Source organism: Melopsittacus undulatus, chromosome 4, assembly GCF_012275295.1.
Source record: "Melopsittacus undulatus isolate bMelUnd1 chromosome 4, bMelUnd1.mat.Z, whole genome shotgun sequence".
Classification (NCBI taxonomy): Eukaryota; Metazoa; Chordata; class Aves; order Psittaciformes; family Psittaculidae; genus Melopsittacus; species Melopsittacus undulatus.
Window position 1 is genome coordinate 102,413,296 of NC_047530.1, and position 13,117 is coordinate 102,426,412.

Below are 13,117 nucleotides of genomic sequence, written 5' to 3' on the forward strand. Positions count from 1 at the left end.
CTAAAATTAGAGTACTGAGAAGTGTATTACAGGAACAGACTAACAGACATAGGTAACAGGAGATAGCAGAATAGCTGCATGTTGGCAGTGTGAGAGGCAGACGTCACCGTGTTTGTCTACAGAGAGGTTACACCTAAATTTGCAGGAATACTCAGTCACCCTTCATGTGTCAGCTGATGCATATGAGTAGGAAGGCAAACTTGCGTAGAACAGCCCAAAGCTGAAAGCACTTAGGAGAAATTGAATTCTAATGAAAGAGTGAAGTAGTGTATACATAGGGACCAAATTTATATTAACACCAGGTTAAGAGGAGTTATTCATTGTTATGTTTGGAGAGTCCTATCCAAGCCCAAGCAAAGACTGTCTGAAGTTTACCATACTTGGGTTGTATTTCATTATATTATTCTTCCAAAAATTTGGTCCTTTTAAATTGGAAGATACAATAGTGGGTGTTCAAGCATCCTCTAAAAAATAGAAGGGAGGAGAGGTCAGTTAGTTACAGACCTTTGAATTTTGAAAAAACTTTGCTTTTCTAGGTTATTAAGTTTAAAAGGCAGACTCAGGTAAATATAAGCTAGTTTTCCAAATACAAATGTCTTTTCACAATAGAAGTAGTTCTTCTGTTACTCCTGAAATTCGTAGAAGCAATTGGTTACAATTCTCTCACAGGTCACCTCTTTCCTTCTTTACCTACAGCACAGTGTTGCAGATTGTTTAAACACCAGTGATGTTGGTGACATACATGGTCCAATGGTCATGAGTTTGAGGTGGAAGTAGTCTTGTTGGCAGAAGCTTCATTTTTCACGACCAATGTAATATAGTATGTTGTATCCTCATGGGGGTTTGCATGACCTTCCTCCCTGCCCTTACTCCATAATGAAACTAAAAGCATTGTTTGTTGATGAGTATTGAAAGCAAGATCTGTGACTTAAAATAGGTGATGGTATCTCTGCATTAATTTCACATTAGCACTTGAAGTTTGATTTCTTTCTGCTATTGTAAGAAGCTGACAACATTTGGCAGGATGGCAGAATATAGGTTTTAAGTTGTGAATTTCTCTTTCAGTCTTACCTGCAAGCTTCTTTGTGTGCAAGCAGAGGCATGGCAATACCAGGAGTGGCTTACACATTGATTATTGCCATCCAGTGCCTACTCTTGAACTGATTCTTTCAATCAGAAGTTTAATAGGATTTGTAAAATAGTTTTGATTTACTTTTGGACATAAATATGTCAGCTTTGGGGTTTTATTTCCATCAGGGAATACTTGAAAGTCCAGCATTGCATCAGATTGTATATTAGCACTATGTAATCGTTTTCCTGCTTCTTACAGTAACATGTAAGCTATTCAGGAACAGGAAAACGCCTTTCAAACTGCAGTCTGAAGTGTCTAGTCTATTCTTCCTGAATCACCTATACAGAGAAATGCAGAAAACTTGGAAGCTGAAGTTTGAACACAATTTCTTGAGCAAATTCACTTGTTTTCTGAAGAAATTATTTCCTGGTTTTGTGTTTCTGTTTAAATGCAGACTTTAAGATTGTTAAATAGGGTCCCTTATTTTTCTTCTAAATTTGTTTAACTGTATCTTTTCCATTTCTGCTCAGCAAGAGCTGGTTAAGTATCTATTCCAAAAGTCAGAGATGAAGGGGTACATTCTGCAGTATTTAATAGTCCATTTGAAGATCAGGTCACTTTTTTTCACCTTGCTTTTAGCGAGAGCAATAACAAAACTGACTGCTCGCATAGAACACAACATAAAATTAATTTATTCCTACAAATTATTTCTGGTTATGCTAATCTTGGGTATTTATTTACATCTAGGGCAGGGCCAAACTCTAAAACAGATGCTTGAAGATCTTTTTTTAAACCATTTATATGTACTAGGAAATTCTAATGAGTTCTGTATGAAAACAGATGTTTGTGGATAAATAAGCTGTTTTGTTTGTTTACACATATTTCACCAAAACCAATCTGTTTCATCTGTTCTTAAAACATTAAGCCTGAGAAATGGAGAGGCTGGGACGAAAAGATTTGCTAGGCCTTTTGTCTGAAATGCACCTCGGCTTGCTCGCCTGTTTCAGGGGCTATTACAATTTAGGAGGGGGAAAGCTATTCTTTAGTTCAGGTATGAAAATGTGCGATACTTTATGTCAATTATTTGGCTGATTTCTGGAAGTGCATTGGAGTGAGGGGGCATTGGCTAGTTCTGGCCTTCGCTAATGGGAGCATTTCAGAATGTGGATGGTAATTAAAGTACAGAATGCAGAATATTAGGCCAAAATTGAATAGAAATGAATAAGTATGTGTTCTGTTGTGCAGATGTTGGGAACAGATTATTTTGGATACCTCTTTCTATCTACATCTTATTTGGTTACCATGCAAAAATCATCATACACCAATTGTAGATTGTTTCTTCCCATTGCCTTTTCTGTTTTTTATGTTGTGATGTATCTATATAGGTAGTAATTTAGCAAAATATCCTGTCTGCCAGGTGTGGGAACTAGCTGATTGTATTGTAATACCAGATCATTACTTAATTCATATGCAACCTAGCCTAGCACATGGAAAGCATTATAAATCTATTTACAGTGTGGCTGGTCTGATGATAACATTGTATTAAATTCCCAGGTGAGGCAATTTAAGCAATTGCTTTGCCATGTGTAGGCCATGGAAATTAACTTCTCATATGCTTTAGTAATAGACAAACTTCATTGGTATGCTCAGATTAGTGGTATAGCAGAACTCTTACAGTCTGGTTACATGTACCCTACTTCACATGTAGAATCATACAGAGGGGTGGTGCTGCAGATCACAGATCTTAATTAGTTTAAGCTGAGTTAATTCATTTCAATTCTAATTTAGCTGGGCTTGCCCACGAACACATTCAGTTCTATTGGGAAATGTTAAGGCTTGGGTCAAGTAGGCAGATTGTTTAAAGCCAAATTGCCAGACAGAACTGAGCAAGTGTATCTGTTTGAACAGGGCTTTAAGGAAATCACCCAATCAGTATGCAAAAATCCTGTTCATAAACCAAGAGAGGTCTGCCTGGAATCAGAAATTCTTCCTTGTCAGAAGGTCTGGTTACTGTAGTACATGTAAAACAGCCTCTGAAACTTTCTGTCTTGGAAGTTCTTGTAGAAAGTAGCTTAACCCTTTTGTGTTATTGTGTGTTCGTGTGCAATGCTACATTTGAATGCAAACATGTACACTGAGTTAAAAACTTGTATGCTTAGACTTTCAGTATAGGTATCTACAAGAAAATATAAAATGCAAGGAAACCTTCTGTATATGACAGACCCTTACACGCAAAAAAACTGCACACAGAACCTCTTAAACCTATATTGAGCTGCCCAGAAATGCCTTGGATTACAAACTCTGTAAAGCTTCTGTCTTTTCTAGAAACATACATATAAAGTACCAGTAGACAGTGGTAACTGACAACTAAGACTAAAAATGTTGACAATTTCTTGATTTGCCTGGTTAGCTTATGTATAGAAGTCATTAACTATTTATAAAATGCATTATGAATTGGTTTCCTTCAAACTGTAGCAGAGTGTGTGACATTTCCAGCTCAAACTATCACTCTTGCATTTGGCTAAAGTATGTATTTATAAACAGCTGGTAGTTATAAACTAAAAAAAAACAGAAACATAAATCTAAGCAGTTTTTAATTATTGAGTTCAGACAAACTGAACTGATTTTGATAACCACATTTACAAGTGTTATCCAGTATTACTCTAATAAAAATAAGAATAGCAGTTCAAGATATTGATATTTTGGACAAATCCTGAAAGAACAAGCGAACACTTTAGTTCAAAGGCCTTTCCTTTTATATTATTGATTCATTTGGTAGTGAAACTATGATCAAAAGTAGTATCAAATTATTTATTGATTATGACAAAGAGTTATACCTAATTGTAGTCAAAGGGTTATTTCTTTTAATATAATTACTGATTTTCAGATCATGACAGATAATTGTAATAAAAGAACAATGATACAAATATATTTATTAAGTTCAATGGTGCTGATATAAAGGATTGTAAAGGGCCTCTAAATATTGTATTGCTATTAAAACTATTCTCCTTCCTGTGCAGGTACTATTTTTAATTTCTGCCATGCAGGCTCTTATGAGTGAAAATATCAGCCAGTTAAACCTTTCAAATAAATAATGTCTAACCAGGAACCATCTCAGTCTCTACATATAATTAGGCAACTTGTTCACTGGAGAGCAAGCTCATGAAGCATCATGCTCCTCATCTCATTCTAATAATGATAAATACATTCAACACTAACAGAATCAATGGGGCTGAGTCATTTTGTGAAACTGGGAGAGACTGTACAGTTGAACTGCTAGACCTCAAATGGAAAGATTGAATGTTAATCAGAAAAGAAGATTAGATATTTATTGGTGCATATTTATAATTTGCCTCCCTCTTTGATGTGTATCAAATAAAAATAGGAAAATAATATAATTGAGCAATCTATGGCAATTTGTTGCCTTTTTGGTGAAAAAGAGAAAAACAAAACCTACCTCCATATGATATTCTTGCATACTGTGGAGTGTTTTAGTCCCCCATAGTGATGAAATGAATAATTTAAACAGGCAGCTCTGATACCACAGCCTGTTTAAAGGTTCTCATTTCCTTTAATGCTGTAGACTACTTTAGCTTGGTTAGTATGAAACTGTGACAGCTGATATCTCCAAAAGATTTGGCACAATTCATCTCTTGTAGTAGGTCCATGGTATGCTTTGTCCTTGCTACATACATCTGTAGCTTTAGTATATAATCTAGATCTGAACACTAGCAACTGAATCGCAAATCATTAAGCATTGTAATGATGATGATGGTAACAAAGGATGAACTGTGCAGACTAAAAAGCTAAAATGTGTTGCTCTGAGATGACCAACACAAGGCTTACTCCACTGCCAGGTTGCCACTGTAATAGGTGGTTCCCCTCCAAATTTCTTTGTCGCAAATGTAATGAGTTTCCCTGTGCTCAGTATAAATTCTAGTGGGTTGTTTACTGTGCCACGGTCTCATGTACGCTTTTTTGGAATGATTGTCCAATTAGGGAAGGTTTGAGGAGGAATTTGTGGAGTTCCTACTGGTAGTGACTACCATGATTTGGTGTGAGGGAAGTTCCCATCAGTAAAGGAAGGCCCTACAGCTTAGTTCTTGCTACTCTTGGTTTCCTCCTCTGATGAAGTGTAAAATTTATCATGATCACACTCAACTGTAAGACTTTAGCCAATTTATTAAAAATGCTTTCTCTCTTTTAATAGCGAGTGTAGAAGTATTAACTGACTAAGGGCCTGTTATTTGGCCAACAGGGAATTTGAAAGCTAGGCTGATGTTCTCTTTATGAAGTTCACCGTTGTTCCAGGGAACTCCGTGCTACCTTGGTAATCTTCAGACATTTGCTTTCCGTTGCTTGGCACTTGATCTAGTTTAGAGTCAATATGGTGATCAGTTTATGAGCAGATCTGGTGCTCACAAGCTGTGAATAGTGACTATCTGTCATAATCTAATGAACGACTGTCTCAGTTTTGTGGTGTTCCCAGTATCTACTGTAAATTACTGTTTATACTACAAGGGTATTCCTTTTCTCCTTTCTTTTTCCCTTTGCTTTCTGGTCCTTTCCTAATAGGCTTTCATAGCCTTAGTGGCATAGAAAATACTTGTTAATTTTTTTACATCTTTAAGTTCAACCAGATTTGTCAAATGTGTGTTGTTCAAGTTTTGAATTTTTTAATAGAGGAACAGCTCAGTCTTCCCTTCCTGTTTAGTGGCATCATTGCAGTGCTCTTCTGAGTTCTGCATCTAGCTAGCAAGTTCTCCAGGAAAATGCATTTCGTTCGAGCACTTCCAGTGCTTCTGATATTAGTGCATGTTGCCTCTCCTGGTTACCTGGTTATTAGTATTGGGATTGCACGTTATATGTCTTGAGCTTCACTGAAGCTGCTTTCATTGCTAAAATGCTGAGGGTGTGACTGCCTTAGAAATGCTAAGGATTTTCATGCCTATTTGTCAAAGTACAGCAGTTGAAGAACTTTTTAGTAACTTTTTACTTGCAGATTAATTTTTTTATCAAATAGGTATCCATTAGGGGGCTCTCGAGGTTTAAGATGATCAGCCTTGATACCAAGGGCTTCGGAGCTTTACTTCCTAACCCTTTTTTTCTTTTTGTTTTACAGAAAAGGTCACGAATCGCCTACAGTGATGAGGTGCGGAATGAGCTCCTAGGGGATGATGGGAATTCCTCAGAGAACCAGGTAGGATGCTAATCAAGAAGCCCTAGTGGGTGGCTGGAGGGTGAAGGAGGTCACTGGCACACTGGGCTTCTCAAGCTGCTCCTTAACAGCATTAGCAACAACTCATGTGGAAGTGATACTGTTTAATGCAAAGCTGGGGTCTTAATCAACTTCAAAATGTTTCTTGGAGATCTTACATTTAACCCTTTAACTTGTGATCACTGTCTGCTATCTTAAAAAAAAATCTTTTCTCCTCTTTTCTTTATTATTTAGTACTTAAAAAATAACTTGAAACGCGCTGTTTGCCGACAAAGCCAAGGTCTTCACCTCAAACACATGTAAAAGGAATAAAAAAGTACATAATGCAGCTTTGATAATAATGCAGTATAATTAAATCAACACTAGCAGGCAAAACAAATGAAAGTGCATTCTCAGAATTAGGCAGTACCCCACTCGGATTCCTTGTGTGATTCCTTCCCTAAACAGATTTTTTTCTCCTTGTACCAAAACCACAAGTTGTACTAATAAGAGCATGCTTTCGTAATGCGTGTTGTCCTAGAATGCCATCCATCTCTCTTAATGAAGGAAAGCTTGGTAATCCTGAGACTTCTTAGAAATCTTGTACCCATATTGTTCTGGACACTACAGTGAGGGTCCTGCTAGACTAGTGAAAATTATAAAGGCAATATTATTTTCAGGGTATTTTGACCTACCTGTTAATATTGCTTTTGGTGCTGAAACTTGTTTGAAAAACTGTCTGAAACCAAGAGTATTTGTTTCCTTTTTGACATCAAAGGTGTGCATTTTGGGTCAGAAATTATTTTAAAGTTTTCTTAACTATCAGATATTCTTTTCTGGCCAGGTAGAATTATTAGATTATTTTGGAAGTGAAGGTGAAAATTGTTTAAAAGTTTATTTGATAAATGTGGTATTAGATAAGGAAACAGATTGGAACCATGTCCTGAAATTTTTAATATCTTCTACCTTAATATAATAGATATCTTCTGTCTATCCTCATATAAGCTCAGTTCCACTAAGGATAAAAAAGAAGAAAGACTTGGAGACTTACCCCAATACAATGAGTTTTAAAATACAGATCCCTTAAGCCTTAACCTTAGACAGTATTTTAAATGTGCTGTAAAAGTTTTAAACTCTGTAATAGACTTTAATACGTACATTAATGAAATTATACACAGGCTAGAACTTACCTGTAGACATAACACTTAATGTATAGCAGCTCTAATAGGTGTATGAATAATTAAATTTAAAAGATATTAATCTCATATTTATATACAATAGAAAGGAGAGATTCCAAATTCGAATAAAGTAGACTTTTTTGTATCCCTCAGTAATGAATTTAAAGAAAAGCTGATTTTAGGTAAAAGAGTTTCACATTCTCAGTGTCATGATCATAAACTCAGTCCTCTGAAAGTGTTAAGGTTCTTATTTTATTTCTTTTAAGGTGCTGCTATTTTTACATTTCAAGAAAAAAATGATGTGAATTCAGACATTAAAGGGCAGTTGTGATAAGAAGCTTTACTTAGAATATCTTATGTGGAGGGATGAGATAAAATATTTTATTTTCACTTTTTAAGGAATAATTAAATCACTGGTTCACATGTGCACTTTTTGCAAGTTACAGTCTTTATGCTGAACTTGATGGAATAAACATGGTCTCATCTGAAGGAACTAAATGATACCTTCAACATGAGTTTTTAATTCCAAATGACCACTTCATAAATGGAAGAAAATGTTGGCTGGTAAAGGAGGTTTGTCTAGTCTTACAGGGAATCAGAATCCTTTTCTGTAACCCAACTATACCTTTGAAAGCTCTGAATTTCTTCTTTTCTTCCTTGAAAACTGTTGTGAAATACCACCACCTAAGGAGTCAGCCAACTTCTTTTAAATATGTGAAGGCCAGTAATTGAAAAGAAAAAAGAAGATTTATTTATTGTGTTGTTCCAATACTCAAGGTTGCAATCTCTTTTTTTCTTATAAAATGCCATTACTTACATTTTTACTTATCTTACATGCATGTAGTTATGGGTACAGCAAGTATGTGCAAAAACTTTAGTCTGACATTGGGCTTATCAGAATGTACAGCTATTCAAATCAAGTATAAGGTTTGGGTACTTGCCATATACTGAGTATGTTATATTGATGTATTTAACTGAGTAACTCCAGGTCCAATGCGCTCTCACTCCAATGCATTATTATATCAATAGCAAATTTGGACTAGATGCTGAATGGATGCTCAGGTATAACTTGCAGCCATATAAAATATTTGGAGATGCTTCAAATTCTTGCTTTCATTTGTCTGATGGAAGTAAATTAGGTAGATGGACTGACCTTCACCCTAATATTGTAGGATTTCTACTTCTGAATCAGTTTGGATTATTAAGTTTGTTAAACTGGAAAATGGTGGGTTTCTTTTCTCCAATTCAGTCATGGAACTGAAAGGAGAGAGGAGGGATTCCTCTTCTGACAGAGGAGTTGTGGAAAAACATTGCCAGTTCAGAATTGCTCTTGTACCAATCTGCGAATATTGGTAAAACCTGCCAGTAGAAATGATGGATATCTGGTTAGACTGGGGTGTCACCCAAGGGAAACGAGATGTGAGCTGCATGTTTCAAGCATGGTCTTTGTCATCATGATAAATGTTTGCATACATGGTTTTGGTGGAGTGAGAAGACGAAAAGAACTTAACATGTATTGGATAATATGACCATATTAAGTACCCAGAAACAAATGGGGCACTTCTATTTTTTCAGTTGAGTTTCAAAGGTACAATTACAGCAAACCACAGCCAAGTTATAAGCTGTAATGAGTAGGGTCATAGGTATGAGTTGTTCTCCCAAGAAGAAAGATTGAAGTACAAAGAACAGATTGAAGAATTAGCAAATTATCTTTCGTCTTAATTTTTCCAGTGTGTCTCCCATAGGTACCAGCCATCATGTGTAGATGACAACTTAGAATACAGTTGCCTTATAATGGTTATACCAAGATTTAACTAATTTTACCAGATAAAGCATATGGAAACTTCTTGTAAGGTGTAGGAATTACACAATTCTGCTATTCAAAGTTTCTTTTGAAGTAACTGCATCTTTATTGAATGACATAGATAGTGGTATAAGTGCTCTGTATGCACTTCCAGGTTTAGTAGATTATTGCTTAGTATATGTTGATTTCTTCTTAATTTGAATCATGTTAACGTAGTCAGATGAGGCTCATACAGAGGTTGAGAATCTGGAGATGTCCCTCCTTACATCAAAAAAACCCACCTCACAACCCCATACCCCAAAACCTCCTGTGTGCGTTGGGTTGTTATTTATTTCCCAGGAGTGGTTTAAACAGGCTGTGTTATTTTCAAGTCTTATTTTGTCATTCTGACCACCAGCATTTATCAAATCCCTTGAAAGTTTTGTGGCTTTTAGTGCACTACTTAAAGTTATGGCTTCACTTGAATAATAATACAGCTGGTTTATGTGGCAATTTGTATGTTTTTCTAGAAAGTATGTATTGTGTTAAATCAGAAATCCTTCTCAACTAAAATGTCAGGTACGGTATTACCGACTTTCTTGAAATATGCTGGTGTTCCTTTCTCTTTCTCAACTGTGTTCATTAATAAGTTTAAATAAATTTGCATTAGGTTAAATTCCGTGTCCATATGCACATACATTGTGTATGTGATTTGTGGTGAACAAATATTTTGTGGCTACTTAATTTCTGACTACAAAGTTCTGATAATATTAGATTTGGGCTTGCTGTGCATAAAGTGTGTCAAACTTCAGCTACAGACCAGGGGGTGAAGTTGGTCAATTTAATTCCCCAAGATCTAAAGAAGGTCGGTATCATTTCGTATAGCCCTGGCAGAGCAGATCATTACCAGACACAAATCTGTTCGTTACATGCCGAGGGTTTATAGCAAAATAAATAGACTGTCATCATAAGTTCAGAAAATTGTGTGTTCGACCCACGATAATGTGTAAAGGGCGTTTAATAGAGTTCAGCATTTATTCGTTATCTGTATGCGGACAGAGACGGCGGTAGCGTTATCAGCCTTATAAAAAAAATCCAGTAGTTCTCTATCCACGTGACGTGCCTCACAGACACACACATACACGCGTGCACACACACATACACACACATCCCCCATCTCGCTCTCTGCGGCGCAGTTTTGATTTTAGTCACAGCAGAAGGCTTAGCCACAAGAGATTCCACTGGTTCAAACCAGCGTAAACCAGATTTATGGGTTTTTTTTTTCCCAGCCTACAAAGGAGCAGATTACCTCTTGTATCAAATTCCTTATTGCAAAAAAAACCACAAACCCCCCAAAATCATCTTTGTTTCAAAAATACGCTGATTATCATAACCTAAAATGGTGGCTGCACACGGCTTATTGCTGCTTGCAGTTAAGCGGCGAGCATCATAAAAATAAGGTTTCAAAATAGAAACGTAGAGGTAGCACATTTTCATCAAGAGCATTGTTAAATGGGGGAAAAATACATCTTTTGTTAATTTGAATGAATATCTTTCAGCCAATGTTAGAAAAAAAACCCCAAACCCTCTCCCATTACTTAGCTTAGCTGCAAATCCCACGCAGAGCTTAAATTCAGCCATGCAGCACAAACAAGATAGAACATTTTTGTTTGGGACCTATTGAAAAAACAAATGTGCAGCATTTTAAAACTCTCATTGATTATAGCAGGGTGGCATGCCCAAACGGGCTCTATTGCGGGAGAGTAGTTTTAAACTTTGGCCCTTTAAGTATCATAGCCAACTGAAGAATGGTGGCCTCAGAAAGAAAAGATAGCTATGTGATCAACTCCCAGATCGTCTCTTTCTAAAGAGCCTTAATGTTTGCCTTTTTGGGGAAAAAAAGGGGGGGAAGATCTGGAGAAAGAGACCAATTTATGATAGGCCAAGCACTTGAATTTAAGCGCTGGTTTGGTGGAAAATGCAGTTTTCTTTATACCAAATTCTAGCAAAGTTCCTTTAGCTACATACTAAAGAGCCATTTCAGTGTAAGTCTGTGTGGTAGTAGCCCTCCTAATTACATCTTGTTAGAGCCTCGTTGTCCGTTTTGGTGGCGGGGTGAGGCATACATTCAGTTCTAGACGAGCCATGTGAAACAATAGAGAATAATGGAGGTTCTTTTGTTTCCTTCATGCTGGTGTGACTTTATTAGTAGTAAACATTCTCAGCTTACACACGTGTTGAAAATTAGTGTTATGAAACTGTAGGTGAAGTATCAGCATAACCTGAGATAATGATGTAGCTGTTGTAATTTTGAATTCAACTGGAATCGGTGAGAGAACTGTAATTTTTTTGTAAAGAGCCACTCTTATGCAGGCGTTTGTTGTGAGTAATTATACGTTTTGTTCCAGTACAAATGATTTATCTCTCTAAGGGGAGAGCATATTACAACATAATCTGATAATCAGACTGGGTTTATATTTAGTTTAATAGTAAACTTGCCAGAGCAATATTATTAATAGTTCTAGATTGTGATAATTTATAAGCATAAATTGATAAATATAAATGTATATGCTATATAAGTATACACAGACACACCGTGTGTATATGTGCACACACTGAGTAGTGGTCTAGGATTAAGAACCTGGAGTGGGTGTTTTCTGAGGGAAATACTTTCTGTGTTGTTCCCTATTCCTTTGTCTATTTTTTAATATGCTATTCAATAAATCATAATTCCGAGCCATTCATCTAAGCTGTTCCTTTTTTTTTTTTTAGCTGGAAAAAACCCTCTATATGAGGATCAATAATAAAATTAGATAATATAGTTACAGTAGAACTCAGGTATATAAAAATTGAAATACTGTTTACATGCTATAAAGATGCAGTCATCTATTAATAAGTTAGATCTGCTGGTAAAATAAGAAATCAGTTGTCACAACTAAAATATACAGAAAACATTCTGAAAACTTGTATATACAAACCCACTTCAGCTGTACAATCTTCGAAGAGAGGAATAGTAAACTTGTTTTTTCTTTATAATATAGACTTCTATGAAGTCATTCCCCTTTATTTCATGATGGTGTCTTAGATGTGGTTTAAAAGAGAATTTCACACTATTCTCTTTGTTTAATGTGACAGTGTGAGAAAGTGATCTTTATTCGTTCAAAAAACTCTGCATGTAGTCTATGTTTAGGTTCTTTTAATGTGTTTGTCTGTGATTTTTAAATGCTAAACATGTAAACAGATAAATTGTCAATGTTAATTCTGTATCCTGTCACACAACTGATCTTTCTTTCCTGCCATTTCTTTCCTTTTTATCTTTTCTGTGCGTTCATGTTGCAGTTGATAAAATTACGTGAAGAGGTGAGTACTTTCTTGCTTTTTGTTGTCTAGCTTTCCCTTTAAAGCTGAGTTTCTAAATCTGAAGTAGATCTTTTTGTTCATTGTTGCAGGGAAATCTACACAAAGCAAAAATATTGATTACATTGCTTTAAAATATTCACTGTTGTGCCTCTTTTTCCCTAATAATTGTATACTTACATGGGAATCTCTAGATCAAACCTTAGAAATTAACATTCTTTGATAGTAGAATTTTTTTTAAAAGCACTAGAAAAAGAAGGGGAAAAAAAGCCCCAGTATTATTTGATCTCTGCTAGAATACCATGATCAAATCAGGTAGAGTAATCATCATGTTTACATCACAAAATCTTTGATAGGGTAAATACATTTATACTCTGGTATTGAAAGTGAAAGCATTGCTTTAGTAAAAACCTATGCTGAAACACTGTAAAAATTACACAGTATTTCACAATGGTTGAGTTTGGTGTGAGGTATTCAAGTAGTTTATGTATTATGCTGGATATTGTATATCCACTGCAAACACAGCACAG

At 35.8% G+C, this 13,117-nt stretch overlaps 1 protein-coding gene across 3 annotated transcripts in view; it reads left to right on the top strand.

Moving 5' to 3' along the window:
• VTI1A (vesicle transport through interaction with t-SNAREs 1A) overlaps nt 1-13,117 on the top strand; it is a 270,070-nt gene that overhangs the window by 51,612 nt on the left and 205,341 nt on the right. For 2 of the 3 annotated variants that reach the window (XM_034062516.1, XM_034062514.1), the window contains exons 4-5: nt 6,195-6,272; nt 12,570-12,590. In XM_034062516.1, the coding sequence (XP_033918407.1) occupies nt 6,195-6,272; nt 12,570-12,590 (99 nt within the window). The remainder of the gene's footprint in view (nt 1-6,194; nt 6,273-12,569; nt 12,591-13,117) is intronic. The other variant, XM_034062515.1, reaches the window with a different exon arrangement.